The 23,764-nt window shown below is 47.8% G+C and overlaps 1 protein-coding gene across 3 annotated transcripts in view; it reads left to right on the forward strand.

Annotated features, from left to right (window-relative positions):
• LOC126535554 (tRNA:m(4)X modification enzyme TRM13 homolog) overlaps positions 1 to 13,494 on the forward strand; it is a 396,219-nt gene extending 382,725 nt beyond the window's left edge. For 2 of the 3 annotated variants that reach the window (XM_050182379.3, XM_050182380.3), the window contains one exon: positions 12,759 to 13,494. In XM_050182379.3, coding sequence (XP_050038336.1) covers positions 12,759 to 12,942 — 184 coding nt within the window. In that variant the 3' untranslated portion in view covers positions 12,943 to 13,494. The remainder of the gene's footprint in view (positions 1 to 12,758) is intronic. The other variant, XM_050182382.3, reaches the window with a different exon arrangement.
• The last annotated feature ends 10,270 nt before the right edge of the window (positions 13,495 to 23,764 follow it).

A 23,764-nucleotide genomic window follows, 5' to 3' on the forward strand; every position in this document is an offset into this window, starting at 1 on the left:
TAGCAACCTCAGTAATTAGACCAATTTATAAGAAAGGTAGTAAATCAGATAAAAATACTTACAGACCAATTGCAATAATGAACGTGTTAACGCATGTAATGGAGAAATTTATTTGCGCTAGCGTAGCATCCTCTTGCGATCAATTTATATTATAAGTCCCTCCCAATACGGTTTTAGACGTAGGTTAAGAACAGTAGATCTGCTTGAAGAAGGTAACGATTATGTGTGTAAAAATGTTGATCAAAATAATATTGTGCTTGGCCTTTTCTGAGATCTGACAAGAGCTTTTGAAACCATAGAACATATCATGATCTACAAACTAGAAAGTATTGGTTTCCGAGGTCCTTATTCGAAATTTCTTTCGAATTATTTTTCAGATCGTTTGCATCAAGTCTCTATAAAAATAGACATAGTGATTTTACATAAGTTAGATATTGTTACGGGGATGTTCGGAGTGTAGAAGATTATATTTCCAATATATATACAAAATGAGTCTGAGTAAGTAGGATGGCTGATCACCAACAACTCGCAGCAGCCAGCGTCTCGCGATCTTCTTCCTCTCCTCTTAGTTCATCCTTCCGTAACAGGACCCCCGCGTGGTGAAGCGCCGTCTCGGCGCATGGAAGGCGAAGAACTGTGAGTGAAATATGGCTTGAGCAGCGAAACGTGCACGACGTCAACAGGCGGCGGACTTGAGGATGGATCAAACTAACGGCGCGATCTCGTAATTGAGGTCGTTGGCCCTGTGTAGCAAGACAGAAGCTTCTGGGAGAGGCCGACCCAACGACATGGTGACCAAAGCAGCACCCAAGCACCTGGGGCGTACTGAACATTGCGATGGCACCGGTTGTAACGCTCTTTTTGCAGATGCTGCGAGGCTAATAAGCGAGATCTGGCGATTTGACGCGTCATATGAGCGCGATCGATGACTTCGCGAGCGTGCTCAGTGGCAACGCGGAGCACAGAAGGCAGGATGGTGTCAAAGGGCAATGTGGCGTCGCGACCATACAAAAGATAAAAGGGTGAATTTACTGCGGCGTCATGCCGGGACGAGTTATACGCGAATGTCACGTATGCCAGCGTGGCGTCCCAGTCGCGGTGATCGTTGGAAACGTACATCGACAGCATCTCTGTGAGTGTTCGGTTGAGATGTTCCGTAAGACCGTTCCTTTGTGGGTGGTAGGCGGTGGACAGCTTGTGCTCAGTGGCACAAGAGCGGAGGAGGTCGTCCACAACTCGAGACAAGAACGAGTCTGTAATAACTGTCGATGTGCTGACGTCGTGAAGGAGAAAATTGGTGACGCCTGTTGCGCAACTAGTCGGCAACGCCTTTGTTATCGCGTAGCGTAATCAGTAGCGACGGCGATCCACTTATTCCCTCTAGTCGTCGTCGGAAAAGGGCCAAGAAGGTGAAGGCCTACTCGAAAGAACGGTTCAGAGGGACCTTCAGTTGGATGAAGTCGTCCAACAAGTGCCAGGGGTGGTTTCTTACGGCGCTGACACAATTCGCAAGTTGCGACATAACCACGCACAGAGCGGTAGAGACCCTGTCAGAAGAACCGGCGTCGTACGCTGTCGTATGTACGCAAAACTCCAAGGTGTCCCGCCGTCGGTGCATCGTGAAGTTGTTCGAGAACGACGAAACTTAGATGACGAGGAAGGACAAGGAGCAACTCGGTGCTGTCAAGGTTGATACTCCAGCGGTAGAGGATGCCGTCGTGCAGCACGAACATGTGGCACGTGGCGTTGGTGCTACCAGATTGCACTACGGCAATGATGGACTGTAAGGATGCGTCGCGTTGTTCAGCGCGCATGTCGGTCGTGTCACTCAAAGCCATCACGCAGGTCACCGGATCAGGCGCAACAGAATCAGGGGGATCCACGGAGTGACGCGAGAGGTAACCAGCGTCCTTTTGTAGACGTCAATACTTATAGTTGACAACAAATGAGAATACCTGGAGGCACAAAGGTGCAGCGTTTGTTACGCGACGCCTCTGACGTGATCGCTGCGCCGTAGCGCGTCTGGTGGGAAAGCGTCCCCTGCGATATGTGCCGTGCTACTGGCGAGGAGCCATGCGTCGGCGGGGTGCTCCCAAGCGAGATAGGGGACGATCCCTACGAGGCATCAGCCCCATGATCGCGTCCGCCTTCATGGCGCGTCGCGGCCCGGCTGTCCGTGCCGATTACGACGTTTGGCTCACGTAGATCGTTTCTCCCTCCGAGACACCGAGCTCTTTGGTTCGTTCCGCTTGCTCAGGCGCACGTTTCGTCATTGTGTGACTCAAGAGCATGCCGAGTGAATGAGTGGGCAGTGCGAACGGGGGGGGGGGGGGGGGGCGATAACGCTATCGCGTTCCACTCTTGAAGGCGAAGCTTAAACGCCCTCCAATTTTTTGACGAAATGGTGCAAGTAAGAACACAGGCCGACGGAGTAGCGCACGTCCGAAGCAGAACGTGGCATAGGAAAACTGCGTACGGCGCGAACATTCTCTGGATCTGGTTGGACACCGGATGCGTCAACGAGGTGTCCCAACACTGTAGTCTGACAGCGCCCGAATTGACACTTCGTGGAGTTCAGTTGAAGGCCGGCTTTTCGGAAGATTGCAAGAATTGAAGCGAGTCGGGTAAGGTAGCTGCCAAACGTGGGAGAAAAAACCATAACGTCGTCAAGGTAACAAATACAGGTAGTCCATTTGTAGCCTCGCAGAAGAGAGTCCATCATACGTTCAAATGTCGCAGGCGCATTGCATAGGCCAAAGGGCATGACTTTGAACTGATATAAGCCATCCGGCGTGATGAAGGCCGTCTTCTCGTGGTCCATTCCATCAACTGAAATCTGCCAATAGCCGGATCGAAGACCGATGGACGAGAAGTATTTAACTCCGTGCAAGGAGTCCAAGGTGTCATCGGAGCGTGGTAGTGGGTAGACGTCTTTGCGCGTGATCTTGTTTAGTGGCGATAATCGACTCGAAAACGCCAGGTACCATCTTTCTTTTTCACACGAACGACAGGCGAAGCCCAAGGACTGGCTGATAGCTCGATGACCCCTTTGCGGAGCATTTTGTCCACTTCTGTTTGGATGTCTAGACGATCAACATGCGATACCCGATAGGGACGCCGACGAATAGGACTCGTGTCTCGAGTGTTTATACGGTGGTGAATGACAGTTGTTCGTCCTAAAGGCCTGTCGCCGAAATCAAAGATGTCACTGTACGATTCAAGCAGGTGACGTATGTGCGTGGCCTGTGCAGAGGTGAGGTCAGATGCAATCATTTTCGCGAAGTCATCCGTTAAGGAACCAGAGCTGTGTGCTGCAACTGGCGCTAATAAGCCGCTCTCGGCATTCACACTCTTAATGTCAAATTCGCAGCCACTAGAAACGCTGGCCAAGAACATGTCGGCCGGAACCACTTGAGGGCACAGGCTGAAATTCAGAAGCGGTATAACGACGTCGTTGCTACCAAGTGTGACGAACTTATGCGGAGCAGCAACGTTCCGGTTCAAAAGCACGTCGATGTTGCGGCGATGCACATATTCACAGTCAGGAACCTGTGGCTGGGCGGTCAAAGTGACGTAAGTAACTGTCTCGGGTGACAGACGCACATCGTGAAGCGAGCACAAGTGCGGTGGGGCGGTGCTCGGAGCATTGGCAAGTTGAGGCAGTTCCAACTGAAGAACGCCGGTCGCGCAGTCGATGAGAGCAGAATGATTGGATAAAACGTCCAATCCAAGGATAACGTCGTGAGGGCAGTTGTCGATCAGAGCAAAGAGAACAGAAGTAGGGCGGCCGGCTATAATTAAACGCGCAGCACATTCCAAGAACGACCAGCACACCGCCGTCGGCCACACAAAGCACTCGGGCAGCTGTTGGGGTGAGGACCTTCTTTAAGCGCCTACGTAGGCTAGCACTCCTCACAGATACGTGGGCTCCAGTGTCGACGTGTGCTTGAACAGGTACGCCGTCTATTTTAACGTCTATTACACTTCTTCTTCTGGGCTCAGACGGAGGACTTGTTGCGGTAGTAGGCAATGCAGCACCACCTCCGAAGGCTGCACTTGTTAGTTTTCCGGCAGGGCGTGCCACAGGTGACGAACGGCGACGTGGCTGCGGCGAACGAGAATATGGGCGGCGTGTTTGCGGTGAACGAGGCTGATGTCCGCGCGATGATGGTGAACGGCTGTACCACGTGTTCCTACAGAGTTGTCGGCGCTGTTATACTCGGCGATGGGCGAAACATTGCGGGCATTTCCACCGAAACGGCTCAGGTTAGTCGGCGTGCGAGGTGTTGAGAGCCACGAGTAACGACAGTATCGGGCGACATGACAAATGCGGCGGCAGGTGAAACATATCGGCTGGTCGTCCGCAGTTCTCCACTCAGTCGGGTTGCGATAACGCGGAGAGAAGCGTGGGGGTGGAGCTAAAATAGCAGAAGGCCGTTCGTTAGCTCTGGGATGGGCGACAGCACTCGCAAAATGTGAACCAATGTTTTCAAGTTTCTGGCGAACGATGGCTTGTACGAAAGGAACTGAAAATGTGGTAGCATCAGGGCTACGCGAACAGAAAGCTGCTGGTGCTATCGCATCCAGTTCACGTCTAACGATTCGCACCACATCCTCTGATGGCGACGTATGCTGCTGTGCGGGTTGATCTTCACACGTCGACGTTGCGGTAGTATTGGGAAGCCTGGCGAATGGTTGCAAGACGCGTCAGATTTTGGCCTGCTCGAAATTGTCGGCACTCTTTAATGATTGCATCAACTATAGAGCAGCTTTTGCACATGAGCAGATTAAACGCGTCGTCATCAATGCCCTTAAGTACGTACCCGACCTTCTCAACTTCTGTCATGCCGTGATCGGCCTTGCGACAAAGTACCAGCACGTCCTGGATGTACGAGACATAGGACTCCGTAGGGGATTGGGCACGGTATGCCAGTTCCTGCTTTGCGGCAATTTTACGGCCGGCCGGTTTGCCAAACAACTCTGTCAATTTCTCTTTGCATTGGTCCCAGCTGTTTAGCTCCTCTTGGTGGTTTTCGTACCGCACCTTTGCCGTGCCTGTTAGGTAGAACAACAGGTTAGCTAGCATAAGCGTAGAGTCCCATCTCTTGATTCCACTCACGTGACCGTATATGGCCACCCACTCTTCAACGTCGGAGCCATCGGTCCCGTAGAAAGTTCCAGGATCCTTGGGTTGCACAACGACAACCGAAGGTGACACCGACGTAGCATGCGACGGTGACGTAGGAGGCGGCAACGACGTTGATCCCGAGTGCTCACCGTCATTCATGTTGCGGACGGTGATGCGACGTCCACTGCGGAGCTCCGTTTCCAGCCGTGGTACCCCGCACCTCTCACCAATATGTTCCGGGGATGTTGGGAGTATAGAAGATTATATTTACAATATATATACAAAATGAGCCTGAGTAGTTAGGATAGCTGACCACCAACAACCCGCAGCAGCCAGCGTCTCGCGATCTTCTTCCTCCTCTCTTCGTTCATCCTTCCGTAACAATATGGTGTACCTCAAGGTTCGGTTCAGGGACCTCTTTTAATTAACATTTACGTCAATGATATTGCCAACATACAACTGAACGCTGCAGTATTTCAATACGCTGATGACACTGCACTACTTATATCACACGAATCGTATTCTAAAGCCGTAAAACTACTTCAAGAAGACGCAATACGTGTGATTGATTGGTTAAATGCTAATCAAATATATTTAAACAAAGAAAAAACTACCGTGATATTTTTTAGAAATCCTCATGAGACTGTTAGCCTAGATCTGTCCATTCAATTACATGGTTCTCAGTGTTTAAAATGCTCTTGCATGTATCTACCGCTATCCCCTTCTGTTTAGTACCTTGATCTTCATTTTGACGACCGTCTGTTCTGATTGATTACATAATGAAGCGTTTACGAACAGTAGCAGCTCAGTTATACATGCTTAAATTTAACATGCCTGCTAAGTTGTGAAGGTTAGTTTTTAAGGCTCTAGGCCAGTCTGTGCTCAGATATGGTATATTTCAGTTTTTGGATCCTGCTGACAAACGAAAGTAGATCGAGTGGACAAGCTATTGCATAGGATAGCTGCGAGCATACTGTATGGTACCGCTTATGATTGTTCAGACAATGACGTAAGAAGTAATGTTGCAGATGTTGACTCCTTTTCGGATCTGTTTGTACAAGTGATACTTCTTCGTAATATTTTCTCCAATCGTCACAAAATAATATAGAGTAAACCTAAAACGCTAAGAAAACATATCTTTATCAGTTCCCGCGTATATATGCGAACTATGGTAAAAAGTGCCGGGAATATTACGTTCCTTTTTATTTTAGCCAGTTGCTGAAAGAAATAATTGTAGAGCATTCCCAAAAAGTAGCCAAACAACGAATTAAAGCATGCTTACTTCATCCTCAAAATACTTGACAGGTATTGTGTGCGTATGTCCTTTTCAAACAGCTCCTATAATTATTTTCACTATTGTCTTGTAAACAAAAAGATTGTGTTCTTTTTATACATATTTTTCTTTACCATTTTCCCAAAGAAATAGCGGCAAATCTTCTTTTTTAATTAGTCTTTTTTTTCTCACGCTACTAACACCGTAAGATATTCATGTTTAGTGTTGTTTTCAAGCTGTTCCAATATGTATAATACACGTTGTACTTCTTTTGCTAGCAGCGCGCTAGCAGCACTTCATGTCTGCCGTGACCCGCCCACAAGCTACTTGCGCTTATGGGGGCACGATATATGTAATAACTTCTGAGCTGCTGCAATAAATATGTATGTATGTATGTATGTATGTATGTATGTATGTATGTATGTATGTATGTATGTATGTATGTATGTATGTATGTATGTGTGCATGTATGTATGTATGTATGTATGTATGTATGTATATATGTATGTATGTATGCGCAGAGAATAATGGCATTATGGAAGAACTTCAGAATGGCTTCAGAATAGGTGGACGTTTGAATGATAACTCATTTGTCATTACTCAATGTATTCAACTATCAAGAGTAGAAAGCGTGCTGTTATATGGGGCCCTTTTAGACATTACAGGAGCGTATGACAACGTATACTGCAACATTTTGGGGGATATTCCGAAAGGGAAAGCATAAGCGACGATTGTCTACAGCTTTTGAAAGAGATTTACCTAGAACATACCGTTTGCGCTGAATGGGAAGGGATGAGGAGCGAGGAGTTGATATCAACAAGAGACTGAGGCAGGGGTACCCGTTATCCCAACTGCTCTTTATGATGTTCACGGTGAACAATGAGAGGGCGGTAGAACGAAGTAATATCGGGCTTAATCTCTCATACAAACAGGCGGTTATAGTAGTAGAGTAGCCGCTTCCAGGTTTGTTTTATGCAGACGACATTGTGTTGCTAGCTAACAAACAAAGTGATATGCGACGTCTGGCTGATATCTGTGGACACGAAGGGGATAAGCTAGGTCTGAAATACAGCGTTAAAAAATCGGGTGTTATGGTGTTCAATGAAAGCAGCGAACAGACAGGGATAGTACTGGGTCAGGAAATACCTCGCGGAAAAGAATATAAATACCTTGGTTTATGGATAAACAAAGCAATAGATATATGGAAACACAGCAAAAAAACAATAACAGTGAAGGGGAAGAGAAATGCAGCCATAATGAAGCACAGCGCGCTATGGGGACACAATAGGTACAGGCGCCATGGTAAGGGTTGTGACAGCGCACACAAGACAGGGACAACAGAAAGAATAAAACGACGAGACAACGCGTTTTCTTCTTTCTGTTGTCCCTGTCTTGTGTGCGCTGTCACAACCCATACCATGAATCCCAACCAACTGGCCCAACTTGCCGTTCTGATGCGGTACAGGCGCCGACAAAAGTTGTATACTCCACGCAACCGCGAGCCGGAGCAACGGCAAACTCCATCGCAACGCCATCTACAGGCAGCATCTGGGATCGAGGCTGCCAACGGGTGCCCTTTATTATCTGCAGGCATGTCGCTTGACTCGTGTCAATGTAGATGGGGTCGCGATGCAGTGTGCCGCTGCTCCGACTCCCGCTGCGTGGAGTATACCACTATTGTCGGCGCCTGTACGAGGTGCTCCGGGGTATGCGGAAACGTGTAATGGTTGCAGGACCTTTGGAAATTCGGTTGTTTGCTCGAAATCAGAGGTACTGTCAGGACTCTTTGAGAACCAAAGGCCAGTGGGTCGCCTCGCCTTGGGCGCTCACGGGAAGACTACAAATGAAGCTGTGCAGGGTGATATGGGCTGGACTAGTTTTCAAGTGAGGGAAGCTCACAGTAAAATTGATTATGAAGAACGACTGAGGAATATGGAGGAAAGTTAATGGGCTGGGAGAGTGTTGAGGTTTCTGTACAGGAAAGACATTGATTCACAGTGAAGCAAAAGAACTAGGAAGCTTAGCAGCAAGTATGCGGCCTGTAGGGTGGGCAACACAGCAACAAACAACGTCAAGCGGGAAGTCAGAGAGGCTGAAATAATCTCATGGGTGGTGGCAGTGGAAAACAAACCTGCCATGAGTAACTGCTTAAGAGAAAAAAAACGATATCACGAAAGAAGCAGTTTATGATAACTCAAACGGAAGCTCATTATTCGAAGCGAGATCAGGATGTCTTAGAACACGTACTTATACAGCGAGATATATGAAGGAAAAGGAAGCATGTGCTTGCTGCGGTACAGCTAGGGAAACCATGGAGCATGTTTTATTAGAATGAGAAGATATCTGCCCAATGGTCGATTTAGGAATCACTGGCCTCCTTTAAGCCCTTGGGTTCAGCAAGAGCAAGGGGAAAGTAAATATGCCCACAATAAAGATTAGTAAGAGGGGATTAGAAGATTGGTGGAAGAAAAGTAGGGAAACGACAAACAGAGGTGTGCAAAACAAAGTTCACAATATGGTTTAAGGTACTTTGGTTATGGGAATTCATCGCGGCTTTATTATCATTTCTTTTTTTCCTTTTTTGACCTGGGCAGGACATTATGTAAAAAATAACAAGAGCTTGGTCGCGCAGCCCACCACCCCGTTCCACAGGAGACGTTCATAACATCCATGCTATCCGGGTGGCTTGCGTGACTTGACGAAAGGCAGCAGGGATACGGCCAAGCCACGGTTCAACACAGTTTGAGGCTGCGTGCGGGCAAGCCAAAATGCTAGCGGGCAGAGCTGGGCTGATCAGTGTGATGGTGAACACCTGCATATTTAAAAGCAGTGGTTGACTGTTTCGTGACACGACCACCCAGCAGGAAATCCATGTCCACGATGACATCTCGTGAACGTTGTTCGACGATAACGAATGTGGCAGGGTAGTTCCAGTCATGAACGGTAATTCTTGCCATGCAGATTCCAGTCGGCATTGTTAGGTGTCCTGCAGCGGTCCGAATTTGAGGGCCTTCCCATGCAGTCTTAGCTTTCTTCAAATGGGCGGCAATGGATCTTACTCATGACGGAGAAGTCGGCTCTTGTGTACACTAAGGTGGTGGCTGCGTCCGACCTCGGAAACTCCGCCACTTAGGTGGCAGAGGTAATTGGCGCCATCCATCAGGAGGGCGGAAAAGCAACTATGCTTAGACACGGCATCCTAGATTGGCTCCCGCACACGCGTACCAGTCCCGGAGGCCTTGCCCTTTCACTCCTGCTTTCAACTCCTCTCCCCTTGCCCTCCCTCGTAACTCCCTCACTTTCGACTGTCTCCGCGCGCTCCCGACAGCTTGGCACCAGCATAGCCCGCTGCATGAAGTTTCATGTTTGGTTATATGCTGTTATCGGGAAGCGTGCGCTGCTGTGCGTTGACCGGCGAGGGCAGTTTCGTCAGTTTCGTGGTCAGTTTCTCGTTCTCGTCAGTTTCTCACACCGCTCGTGCATCGTGCTGCGGTGCACGAATATCCTAAAAACAAGCCCTGCAAGGTTCTTCCAGGAGTCTAAAGACAACAGGTGAGCGCGCAGACCCAACGACATAAGAAGACGCATGTGCACGAACACGGCCCTCTGCATGTGTGTGCTCCATGACTCTCCGGACGTCTTCGCGCCTTGAATGTGCTACACGTCCCTCTTACTGGTAGAGAAAGCTGACAAATAGATGTTCCTCGTCATTGTCACCTGCTCTATGACTTGTTTTTCTGTGCCAAGTCTCATTCTGCAACTTCAGTATCCCGCCTAGCTTTCCATTCCGGCCTCAGTGCTTTTTCTGTGTGTCACCGTTCTACAAACGTACTAACAGATGAAAAACACACTCTTGGTGTTTATGTATTATCTTAGTATTTTCTGATGAGAAAACCGTGCGAACAACCTTCATGTGTAGGCATGATACGCTTTTTTTTCTGGAAAGCATGAACATTTCAAGTGTCCTATATGCAGATTTCTGCAGTTCGTGTTTATCCCACAAAGGAGTGCCCAGTGGGTATGGCTTAGTGTCATAAGTGAAGTAATTTTACTGCTAAGCATTGCATTTGTGGTGAAAAAAGGTCGTGTTGACTTATTTCACCTGGTTATCTATGTGCTGCTTCAAAAGCCGGCTACCTTCTGCTCCCTCTTGCCACCGTTACTGAAGTTGTGGCCAAGTCCAAAATAATGTTATAATGTGTATTTCAGTTTTAGTACTATGTTATATTTGTTATGCCATGCATTTTTAATTTTGTTCACTAGTAATGAACACATCACACATTTCATATACTTTTGTCCAGGTTTCTAAGTAAGTTCTCGTTTTTTTCTTGGTATGGCTGTCAAAAAAACAATCTTAGCGTTTTACTCTATTTTCAGGTATTTTGCATGTCATTGTTTGTGCCATTACCAGTGAATGTTTCATTAGAGTTCATGACTGTGTCATACACGTCCTCCAGTGTTTTGCAATATCTCAGTGAGTATATCATAAGCTCTCAGTGCGCATATCAGGTGCTATTCTGCATTTTGACCTTTAGGGAACTATATAAAAATCTTTTATATGTGTGTAAATGAAACGGCCTTCGCGTTTCCTTGTGTATTATTTTGTTTATTTCACTCTCTGTGAAGTTTTGTGTTGTTTAGTAGTCATGTACAGGGTGGTCCTTTATGAAAGGGAACACGGGAGCGCGTGGCCCGTGCTCTGCGCAGGTAAGGCCCCTTAAACTTCGTAAGTTAGTGCCACGCTTTAAAGAATGCCGCGTGCTCCTAGCGCGCTCAGGCCGAGGCCGACGCCGCGTCGCTATTGGCCTAATAAGATCACGTGCGCCCTCAGGCCGGCTTCATTTGTTTACACTCGTGCTTCAGCGCTATTTTCGCTTGAGAAGCGTCTACGGAGTGGCGAGGAGCGCATGCTGGCACCGTTGCTATTCTGTGTTGTTTTGTATGCTGCGCTCGAGCGGTATAGGCGGCGCCACGGTCGAGGAGAGAGCGTGAAAGTGAGAAGAAACGAGGAGGAGTGAAGGCGGAGGAGAAGAAAAAAAAACACTATCAACTCCCACAACCAAATTTTCTGATCGCCTATTGCCAACTTTCCTTTTGTACGTCTCCGTTTTTTGTCGTTGCCCTACTTTTCTTTCAATAATCTTCCAATCGCCTCTTACTAAACTCTTTTGCGGACATGCTTACCTTTCCCCTGCTCTCGCTCCACTCAAGGGCTTCAAGGAGGCGAGTGGTGCCTATATCGACCGCTGGGCAGACATCTCCACATTCTAATAAATCATCCTCCATTGTTTACCTAGCTTTACCGCAGCAAGCACATACTTCTTCTTCCTTGTTGTATCTCGCTTTATAGGTGCGTGTTCTAAGGCATCCCGATCTCGCTTCGAAAAGTAATGAGCTTCCCTTTGAGTTATCACAATTTCTTTCTTTCCTGATTTCGTTTTTCCTCTTAAGTAGTTACTCATGAGAGGTTTCTTTTCCATTGCCGCTGCCCATAAGATTATTTCGGCCTCTCTGACTTTTCGCTTGACGTTCTTTGTTGCTGTGTTAGCCACCCTACAGGCCGCATACTTGCTGGTAAGCTTCCTAGTTCTTTTGCTTTAATGTGAATCAATATTTTTCCTGTAAAAAAAGTGAAAGTGAAAGGCATACCCCATTAACTCAAACTGGCTAGGGGACTTTTGTCACCTTCCTGTTCCGAAGGGGATGCCAATAACTCATCATCATCATCATATATCATGCGGCGCATGGTGCGGCGCTGACAGTTCTGTTCTTGCCAGCCGAGGAGGCTGACCGCTTACTTATAAACTTACCTATTAACACATAATAGTTTGCAAAGAAAGCTTCGCGTTTGAAATGCCAAAGCGTGAACTATGAACAGTGACTAAATGTGCACGGGTTTGAGCGATTGTTCGAGTCGCGAATAATTTTTATCACCTTCGATGTGTAAGATAAAATTGTATTTTGTTATGAAGGCTCTTGGCCATGAGCAGGTATCTTTTCTCAGTGAGTCGTAAATGCGGCATACAAGGAACACCATGTCCGAAAACAGGCCCTCGCTAAGAGGTATTTTTATACACGTATTTTTTATACAGAAATTATTTTCTTCCTGAAATCTTACCTGTATGTAAATAACACTCGAATAATTGCACAACGATTGTGCTGAGGCAAACGTTATTACACTTTATTGTGTATTCTTGCGACGCGCGTAAGGGGAGTTTCCGTGTGCACGTTGGCCCTATGGGCATGGAACAGAAGCTATCTGAGAGGGATGAACTGCACCAGTAGTCTTTTGCAGCATGCCATTCTGAAAATCACTGCACGCTTCGTGAACCATGTGCTTTTTTTGAATGCCTGCAGGTATCTATGCATGGGCCTTTCCGTGGAACGCCGCACCGAAGTGGGCCGTCGTTGCAAGCTCCTGCTCGACACAGCCAGGGCGAGGTACTTGTCGGCAAAGTTGAACTCCCGCCTGGTTTACTTCATTACGCCGGACGTGACCCCTGAGAATGTTGCAATCTTAGCGACTGCCAATGCTTTATAGTACTCTCTCCCCTTGGTCAGACTAATCTACATGTTCTGTCACGGCTGTCTGTATAGCCTCTCATAGTGTGCATCACCACATCAAAGCAAACTTCTATGGCTGCAACTTTTGGGTGGGTTAGGTCTTTAGCTATTGCAGCACAGCCTCCTGGTTTTTGCGCACATGCGGCTTTGCTTTGTGCATTTTTTGTACATAATACCTACTGGATCTACAGTCTGTAGCCAAATGAGAACGGTGTGAAATTTCTTTTCTCGCTGATTCATCAGTGTAGCATAAATGTTAAGAAAGGGAACTCGTGAGTCAATAAAGTTCTTCTGTTTGTTGGTGCTTTCGGGTACACGTTTGTGGCAATATGTACGAAATGACGTTCCTACATTCGTGCGCTGCGCAAACATTGTCGTTATGAGCCACGTCCAACTCGTCCAAGCCTCTACCCTAATTATGGCATTAGTTCAGAAGCTGACAAGTGATCCTGACAGCAAAGTTAACTTCCATGAAACTGTTTCATGGGTGTCTCTATAAACCAAAAATAAAGCATGTTCATTTGAGCAACTGTCTTAGATATCTGTCACTTTATTTTTTTTTTTCAGTGAACATGTGAATCACAGGATAAGAGAACAGAACATTTTATGGCTTTATTCCTTTGGTGTGTTTTCCTCGCATTGCCTGAGCCTCCGTGCACAAAAAATGTTTTATTTAATATTATGCTGCTGTCTTAATTTTCACTAAATACCAACTAAAAGTACTGTTTGCATGTTCACCGCAACATATTTGAAGGGAATTCAGACCCGGCTACCTTAGTTTATTTGAACATCGTTGATGCTGAGTGAGAGAAAAGAAAGAAATGACATTTGGCCTCATCTTTCAGGCAGGCTCACTAATGCTTGAAAGTGAACACGTACACTAAGGTGACAGCATTGCAATGTGAGTTTCCTTGTCGCATCGTTCACTTTTGTTGTGCACGACCTTTTCTTGTGTCATGTGACAACGCAATCACGATATGAGAAACGTGATCTTTGAGCGTCATTGTTCTTTCCAGAAAGACTTGGCCTGTCATGTGCGTTTGCAGGTGTCTCAATAGAACTGCTTGTTGGCCTGGTTGGTGCTTGCTGAAAGACATGTTTTTTGCCGCAAATTGAAACGCACAAACGGAAGACACATAAACATGCGGCCCGTGCCGTCGTCTATGTATATTCCTTTCGTGTGTTTTAATTTGTGGGAAAAAACGTCTTTCAGCTAAAAGGTGATTCTGACGTGTTCTAAAGATTACCTCTTCGCATACGAGGCACATCTAGAAGATTTGATGATGAATGTATAAAACGGAAGAATTTGATTGTACGACCGCACTTGCTGCTGCCAGCAGCAGAGTTGTGCTTGGATGGCACAAAAAGTTGTATCTGTTATGTCTACACCGTCACGATTACATGGAGCATGTTCAGGATGCGATGACAGAGCCGGGACCGTAGCTCTCCACGTAGGCGAAGCCATCGGATACGCGAAAATGCCGACGACTACAAAACATGCTTGACACAGTGATCAGGGACTGCTGGGCGAAAATAAGCAATACCGCTGCGGCAGCAGGCTTGAGTTCAACATACACTTCGCAGCTCCATTTGAGAAGAAGCATAAGAATGGCGTGGAGCTTTACAAAAAAGTGGCAGTGTGCAATAAGATGTCCGCCTACGAAAATTTGTGCAATGTATTTTTTTTCTGTTCACATATCCCAAGACTTCACAAGAGCATGGTGCTGTAGCGGCAAGGCCATTGCTTCCAAAGCCGGCGAAATAGAGGAGGCTTCGCGTGCAGATAGCACGAGAATAGAACACGCTAGCGCGCTCCACCAAGGCGGCTGCGGTATCGGCCGCTCCTGAAATTCCGTGACACCATAGCTGGCCGGCCTAAATCGTTGCTACGGCAGCTACCTCTCCGCGCCGCCTCCCATAAATTGGAGAGCCGGGCGATTGAGCCCAGCGTTGCCACAAATTGGGGGCCCGAACGAGTGAATCCAGCCATGCCAGTGTCGGTGCACCGACTTTACCAAGCCTAGTAGTTACGTGGCCTCACGCGGTCCGGCAGATGTCGCGCGATTGTAGGGTGTCCGGGAATTCTGCATCGACATGCCGGCCATCTGGTTCACCCAGCTGGACAGCCATTTCCTTCTCAACAAGGTTTCAGGATCTGGCTGGTTCCAGGCTCCGGCTGTCATCCCCTGGGCCCGACGTCTACGCGGACTTGCGGGCAGCCGATCTTCCTCACTGCGTTACCTCCAGCACTCATTCACAACATCTCTCGCCATTTGAACCATTGCGTCATTCCACGTGTTGTCAGCCCACATCGCCTGCGTCCACCCTTGCCGATCGTCAGCACGCGCCGGCTGGCCATCTGTTCGGTTACTCTGTTCAGCTACTCTGTTCAAGTGCTTTCAGCTACTCTACGGCCCGTCGCTCTCCTTACTTGGATGTTTCCGCAAGCTGTACGCTTTCCGTTTGGGGGCGCCTCATTCATCACCGATTCAGAGTCTTTCCCACCCCCCAGCTCCACTAGGCACAAATATCATTCTCACAGGCACGGCGACGCCACAAGCACTATCTTCGCGATGTCTTCAGCGTCCACCGCAACCCTGATGCTATCGGCATTCGAGACTTCACCGCAAGCAGCAGCAGGCAAGCCCTCTTATGTTCTGTGCACACACCTTCCGCCGATGCACTACCTACAGAAGCTTTACAGGAGCAGCTCTGCCACGTAGTTTCTTCAGCTTGAGCATCACTTCTACGTCTACATCGTGACTAACACTTGCACCACTATCTCCATGCAAGTCCCGAGCTGCCAGATGGCGTACTTTTAGGGCCTCGACTCCTACAGGCCTAGGCATCTACGAGAACCTGCAGCAGGTCATGATTTCGCCCTACGGCATCACTGGCTGCGCTTCGGTGTTCAACCTACGCTGCTGGTGCTGCACATTTCATCTTTCCTGGACTGCGTGAACCCTACACTACCAACGATGACACCATCTGTACATTTTACCTGAACTTCGCCCTTGTACTTTATTTAAATCGTGCTTCGCACTAGGAGGGGTGCCCTGTACCCATTGGACCACGAACGTCCTGCAGATGTCCAGCTGAGATCCGATGCGGGACGTTCGTCGGTCCCTTGGACATATGCAAGAAGCCTGTGGATCATTCTTGTATGTCCATGGGATCATGCGCGCGAACTTACGTTTATACAATCATCCCTTGAATGTCATGACGGGATATTAGGACGTACAAGAAGTGTGTAAATATGGATTATTCTTATGGCATAATCCCGAGTACGTCCTAAGGGCATTTTTGTCAAGATGTAGGACGCTTCTGGGACATTTTGTGTTACCTATAGTCCAAAAGACGTTTGTGGGACATTTCGGTGTGGATTTAGAATGTCCGCACGACATCCATATTGGTTAGGAATAACGATAATAGGGACGTTCCTCATAATATGCCCTAGCAGTGCGGCAGGCCTGCTGCATTTTATATACCGTCAGCAAAGCTTGGCCTGGTTTTGTCTTGCTCTGTGGGGAAATGATGAAAAGGAACTGCATGGCTCTTGAAGATCCTACCCTAGGGGTACAATAAAACGACCAAGCAGTTTTGTCATGTAAACGCCTAAGCACCAGAAGACAGGCCAGGAATACTGCCCACCGCATCTCAAAGCATGCTAAAGAAGGCTGCAGTGCTGCTTAGCGTTGCGCACATACTTCACTACTACGGTAAGCTAATACTCATATCAAACAACATAAGGCAAATTATTTGTGCTTTATGAATGAAATAAATAAACAATAAATAAATGAAAATGAAACTGGATGAAAAAAACAACATGCCGCAGGTGGGGAACGGTCTCACAACCTTCGCATTTTGCGTGCAATGCTCTAGCAATTGAGCTACCGCGCCGCGGTTTTCCTATCAACTTTCTTAGGTATTTGTGTTTCCTAGTAGAACCCTGGGAGTGTTAGCCAGCGCCACCACTCAGACCTTAGCGGTGAATGCGGAACATCCTTTCTGCCGCAGGCGTCACGAGAACGTGATCTTTTTGAGTGAAGGCAACCGGTCAATAAACCCACACATGCTACCTGAAGGCATCAGGGTTGGCGGATTCGAGATCCTCGTTATGTAATAAACGAGAAGAAAGGGGATTAACCGAGGGGCCCGACGGTGAGCAAAACGAGAACAAGGTGAAAGCAGGAGCCAACGTTTCGACAAGTGGACTTGTCTTTAAGGGATCAAGGTAAGCTAATACATTACATAAAACTTGATAAAACTGCAATAACTCAAAACATATAGACATGCAACTCTGCTTTTTTTGGGATAACACGATTGGAGCTACAGAACGAAGTTCTGTAGGCTGTGTTACGTTTCGCCTACGACGCGCGGTATAGCCGGCGCGGATGCAACGGACGCCGGGGCTTCGTTGAAAGCGGCGGACATTTTGGCCCGTTCAGCGCCGCCGATACGCCTCCCCGCCACGCGCGTCCAGGCATGTTTCAGTGCCACGTGTCTTCAAGTGTGCGTGTGTGTGTGTGTGTGTGTGCATGGTGGTGCCCACGCTTGTCAAAGCGCGGCAGCCGGGGAGAGGAGTTCCCCAAGTGTGAAGCGAGGAGGTCTGACCGGCGCCGGCTCGGCGGATGCGTCACTACACTCGTCTCAACCTGTCTCTCAGCGTGTCCGTGCCCCGTCACGTGCGCCTCTGACGTGACGTTCCCTCTTGCCCTCAACTGCGAGAGTATAAAAGCAGCTGCCCCCGGACGCCAAGAGAGAGGCTCCGATTTCTTCCGTTGAGTTACGTGCTCTCCCGTCTCTCCACTTCGGTCGACCTGACCGCCCGCTCTTTTGCGATGCTAGAATAAACAAGTTGTTCTGTTACCAGTCGACTCATGCTTTGCCGGGACCTTCGGATGCTTCCAGTTGTGCCCCAGGCCGCCAGGCCAACGCTACCCTTGGGGCTTGCGACCCATTTGCAACAACGGGTGTCAGCGCTGAGATTCCAACAGCTGCTGAATAATTTGGCAGTTTCATTAAATGTACAGCATTTATTTCGTAAAACAGTTGCAGGAAGATCACAAATTCAACTCACAAATGCATTCAGCAGTTTTCAGTAAACTGAATCAATGCTAACAAATACAATTCTATAATTTCATCATACAAACTCAGCCATTAGGAGTTATGTATGATGCACCATGGTTATTAAAAGTGCATGAATTAAACTGTTTACAAATGCATTTTGGGTGGGAAGAAAACTTAAGAATTCGCAGTGGGGCCATTACGAAAGTTACCGTAATGCTTGTGGGCTGTATTACGTGGTCGCAAGCACATCAATGCTAAATTTGCTGAACAGTTCAGATATGTTAGCCACTTAAGTTACAGAGCCTTTCTCTAGGCCATATTTAGTAGTTACACCCACTAACACGAGTTATGCTAAAGACTTCACAACTACAGTAGGCATTAAAGAAATTACTTGAGATTTGTTGAATGGTCATATATAGACAAACAGCAGCTGTATGGTCATCCATTTATATGGCAAATGCGCGCGGTATCCACAAAAAATTCTGGCAAAGCTCAGTAGAGTCTGAAGACTCAAGACTGGCGTGTGCTTCAGGCGCACCGTCAACGCCTCGCTCGAGAACAGAGCTCGCGCGTTCAGTGCCCGGCGCTTGAACAACAGACCTGCCTGTGTATCGAGCAACGCTCTGGCTTATTAATTAAACTGTCCTACATATTTGGTGGAGGTTGCTAGGTTTTTCCCAACCCTAGAACTCTGCACCTGAATGTTGCAGCCCATCATGCCTGAAGACGCAAGCCAAACACTAACACTGGCCTCGCCCACCCTTCTCTGTTCTGGCTCGTAACGTCAACGGGAATGAGCCATCTTCAGCAGCTACGACGAAAACGACGTCCAAGGTTGGCTCTCACCCTATGAGCGCCTGAATGCCCACGAAAAATGGAACGATTCTCACAAGTTGAACAATGCGGTCTTCTACCTCACGGGCGTCGTGAACGTGTGGCTCCGCAACCACGAATCTGACCTTCGCACCTGGTGAAGAAGAGTTTTTCTGAGCGATCGACAAAGTTCTTTGGTAATTACAAAAAGGGCAGCTCCTGTGTCGACTAGCGCAAGTGCAACAATTTACCTACAGATACTTCAATAACGTTCGTCGCAGACACATACGTCCAATATCTTCTGGAAAGTTCACAAGTGTCTTAGCCATGAAGGAAGCCTACCCCAGACTTTCTGCGGGCCCGCTCCAGTGGTAGCACAGAGCAAAATTACTAAATATTGTCGCGAGGTAGTGGCGGTTGAGAACACAGCAAGGAAACTGTGAATGGCGAAACTAATTTTATTGGGTGAACTTGTGCCCAGAAAAACAGGCTACACTCGATGCTCAACGAAAACGGCGAACACAGTCGGCGATCGTCGAAATTCTGATCTGCGAGTCAAGCGCGTCAGCTTTTATAGATCAGTCGTCAAATGTTCCAGAGTAATCGCTGGGACCCGCGTGCCTTCCACGAATTTCTACGCCATTCGCGTCGCGCATGCATGCAATCAGATTACACAAGCTTCGGCGACAACAGACATCGGATAGAAGCATCGATCATCATCATCAGCCTGGTTACGCCCACTGCAGGGCAAAGGCCTCTCCCATACTTCTCCGACAACCTCGGTCATGTACTAATTGTGGCCATGACCTGCAAACTTCTTAATCTCATCCGCCCACCTAACTTTCTGCCGCCTCCTGCTGCGCTTCCCTTCCCTTGGACTCCAGTCCGTAACCCTTAATGACCATCGGTTATCTTCCCTCCTTACAACATGTCCTGCCCATGGCCATTTCTTTTTCTTTATTTCAACTAAGATGTCATGAACTCGCGTTTGTTCCCTCACCCAATCTGCTCTTTTCTAATCCCTTAACGTTACACCCATCATTCTTCTTTCCATAGCTCGTTGCGTCATCCTCAATGTAAGTAGAATCCTTTTCATAAGCCTCCAGGTTTCTGCCCCGTAGGTGAGTACTGGTGAGACACAGCTATTATACACTTTTCTCTTGAGAGATAATGGCAACCTGCTGTTCATGGATAATGGCAACCTGCTTACCACTTCCAGTGCCTCGCTACCTATTGTAAATTGCTGTTCTCTTCCGAGACTGTTAAACATTACTTTAGTTTTCTGCAGATTAATTTTCAGACCCACTCTTCTGCTTTGCTTCTCCAGATCAGTGAACATGCATCGCAATTGGTCCCCTGAGTTACTAAGCAAGGCAATATCATCAGCGAATCGCAAGTTACTAAGGTATTCTCCATTAACTTTTATCCCCAATTCTTCCCAATCCAGGTCTCTGAATACCTCCTGTAAACACGCTGTGAATAGCATTGGAGAGATCGTATCTCCCTGCCTGACGCCTTTCTTTATTGGGATTTTGTTGCTTTCTTTATGGAGGACTACGGTGCCTGTGCAGCCGCTATAGATATCTTTCAGTATTTTTACATGCGGCTCGTCTACACCCCGATTCCGTAATGCCTCCGTGACTCCTGAGGTTTCGATAGAATCAAACGTTTTCTCGTAATCAATGAAAGCTATATATAAGGGTTGGTTATATTCCGCACATTTCTCTACCACCTGATTGATGGTGTGAATATGGTCTATTGTTGAGTAGCATTTACGGAATCCTGCCTGGTCCTTTGCTTGACAGAAGTCTAAAGTGTTCCTGATTCTATTTGCGATTACCTTAGTAAATAGTTTGTAGGCAACTGACAGTAAGCTGATCGGTCTATAATTTTTCAAGTCTTTGGAGCCCCCTTTCTTATGGATTAGGATTATGTTAGCATTCTTCCAAGATTCCGGTACGTTCGAGGTCATGAGGCATCGCGTATACAGGGTGGCCAGTTTCCCTAGAACAATCTGCCCACCATCCTTCAAGAAATCTGCTGTTACCTGATCGTCCCCAGCTGCCTACCCCCTTTGCATAGCTCCCAAGGCTTTCTTTACTTCTTCCGGCGTTACCTGAGGGATTTCGAATTCCTCTAGACTATTCTCTCTTCCATTATCGTCTTGGGTGCCACTGGTACTGTATAAATCTCAATAGAACTCCTCAGCCACTTGAACTATATCATCCATATTAGTAATGATATTTCCGGCTTTGTCTCTTAACGCATACATCTGATTCTTGCCAATTCCTAGTTTCTTCACTGCTTTTAGGCTTCCTCCGTTCCTGGGAGCATGTTCAATTCTTTCCATATTATACTTCCTTATATCAGCTGTCTTACGCTTGTTGATTAACTTCGAAAGTTCTGTCAGTTCTATTCTAGCTGTAGGGTTAGAGGCTTTCATACAGTGGCGTTCCTTGATCAGATCTTTCGTCTCCTGCGATAGCTTACTGGTATCCTGTCTAACGGAGTTACCACCGAGTTCTATTGCACGCTGCTTAACGATGCCCACATGATTCTCGTTCATTGCTTCGACACTAAGGTCCTCTTCCTGAGTTAAAGCCGAATACCTGTTCTGTAGCTGTATCTGGAATTCCTCTATTTGCCCTCTTACAGCTAACTCATTGATCGGCTTCTTATGTACCAGTTTCTTCCGTTCCCTCATCAAGTCTAGGCTAATTCGAGTTCTTACCATCCTATGGTCACTGTAGCGCACTTTGCCGAGCACGTCCACATCTTGTATGATGCCAGGGTTAGCGCAGAGTATAAGGTCTATTTCATTTCTAGTCTGGCCATACGGGCTCCTCCACGTCCACTTTCGGCTATCCCGCTTGCGGAGAAGGTATTCATTATCCGCATATTATTCTGTTCGGCAAAGTCTACTAATAACTCTCCCCTGCTATTCCTAGTGCCTATGCCATATTCCCCCACGGCCTTGTCTCCAGATTGCTTCTTGCCTACTTTGGCATTGAAGTCGCCCATTAGTATGGTGTATTTTGTTTTCACTCTACCCATCGCCGATTCCACGTTTTCGTAGAAGCTTTCGACTTCCTGGTCATCATGACTGGATGTAGGGGCGTATACCTGTACAACCTTCATTTTGTACCTCTTATTGAGTTTCACAACAAGACCTGCCACCACCTCGTTAATGCTATAGAATTCCTGGATGTTACCAGCTATATTCCTATTAATCAGGAATCCGACTCCTAGTTCTCGTCTCTCCGCTAAATCCCGGTAGCACAGGACGTGCCCGCTTTCTAGCACTGTATATGCTTCTTTTGGCCTCCTAACTTCACTGAGCCCTATTATATCCCATTTACTGCCCTCTAATTCTTCCAATAGCACTGCTCACTAGATAACGTTCTTGCGTTAAACGTTGCCAGGTTCATATTCCATCGATAAGCATCGATAACATTCTAGAAACTTCCGATACATGTAGACGCGCCCTGCGGTGCGCGATAACATTCCTAAGACGGTAAAAGCGCTCACCCGTAAAACATAAACGAGTTCAAGTGTCAATTCCCCCCTCTCAAAAGGCATCGTCCCGATGCCACAAGCATAACGGGAGGTGAAACAAAAAGGACACTTTTTGAACAACGTAACAAAACAACAAATCAATTCTAAGGTGACACAGTCCAAGAAAAGTCCAAAGTTCAGCTATGTGGCGTCCCCAAAGTTGATTAGCGCTGGTGAAACGGCTTCGGTCGTACATGAACTACTTCAGGTCATGGGCGGCGCCGCTCTGATAGCGAAATGCCGTCTGGCACTACCTCATAGTCGAGGGCGCCTATGCGTCGGATGATCTTCTGTGGTCCGAAATAGCGGCGTAAAAGCTTCCCGCTCAGTCCTCGTCGGCGTATAGGGGTCCAAACCCAAACACGGTCGCCGGGCTGGTACTCGACGTAGCGTCGTCGAATGTAGTAGTGTCGGCTGTCGGTCCTGTGCTGGTTCTTGATCCGCAGGCGGGTGAGCTGTCGGGCTTCTTCGGCGCGCTGGAGATAGGTGGCGACGTCAAGATTCTCTTCGTCGCAGACGTGCGGCAGCATGGCGTCAAGAGTAATCGTCGGATACCTGCCGTAAACCAGCTTGAACGGCGTGATGTCTGTTGTTTCTTGCACCGCCGTGTTGTTAAGCGATGGTTACGTACGGCAGGACGGCATCCCAGGTCTTGTGCTCGACGTCAACGTACAATGCTAGCATGTCGGCGAGGGTATTATTCAAGCGCTCCGTGAGACCATTCGTCTGCGGGTGGTAGGCAGTTGTCCTCCTATGGCTTGTCTGGCTGTATTGCAGAATGCCTTGGGTGAGCTCTGCTGTAAAGGCCGTTGTTCTGTCGGTGATGAGGAATTCTGGGGCACCATATCGCAGCAGGATGACCTCGATGAAAAATTTCGCCACTTCAGCTGCGCTGCCTTTCGGTAGAGCTTTAGTTTCAGCGAAGCGGCTGAGATAGTTCGTCCCCACGACGATCCACTTATTTGCGGACGTTGACGTCGGAACGGTCCCAACAAATCCATCCCGATCTGCTAAAATGGTCGGCAAGGAGGTTCGATCAGCTGTAGTAATCCTGCTGGCCTTGTCGGTGGTGTCTTGCGTCGCTAACAGACTCGGCATGTCTTGACGTAACGGGCGACGTAGGCGGTCATACGCGGCCAGTAATACCTTTCCTGTATGCTCGACAGCGTCCAGGAGAATCCGAGGTGCCCAGCAGTTGGATCGTCATGTAGGGCGTGGTGTACTTCTGGACGCAGCGCTGACGGAACAAGAAGGTAGCTGGCGTGCACTGACGAGAAGTTCTTTTTCACGATCGGGTTGCTTTGTAGCGGGAACGAAGACAATCCGCGCTTAAATGCCCTAGCGACAACGTCTGTGTTCCT

This window comes from Dermacentor andersoni, chromosome 7, assembly GCF_023375885.2.
Source record: "Dermacentor andersoni chromosome 7, qqDerAnde1_hic_scaffold, whole genome shotgun sequence".
Lineage (NCBI taxonomy): Eukaryota > Metazoa > Arthropoda > Arachnida > Ixodida > Ixodidae > Dermacentor > Dermacentor andersoni.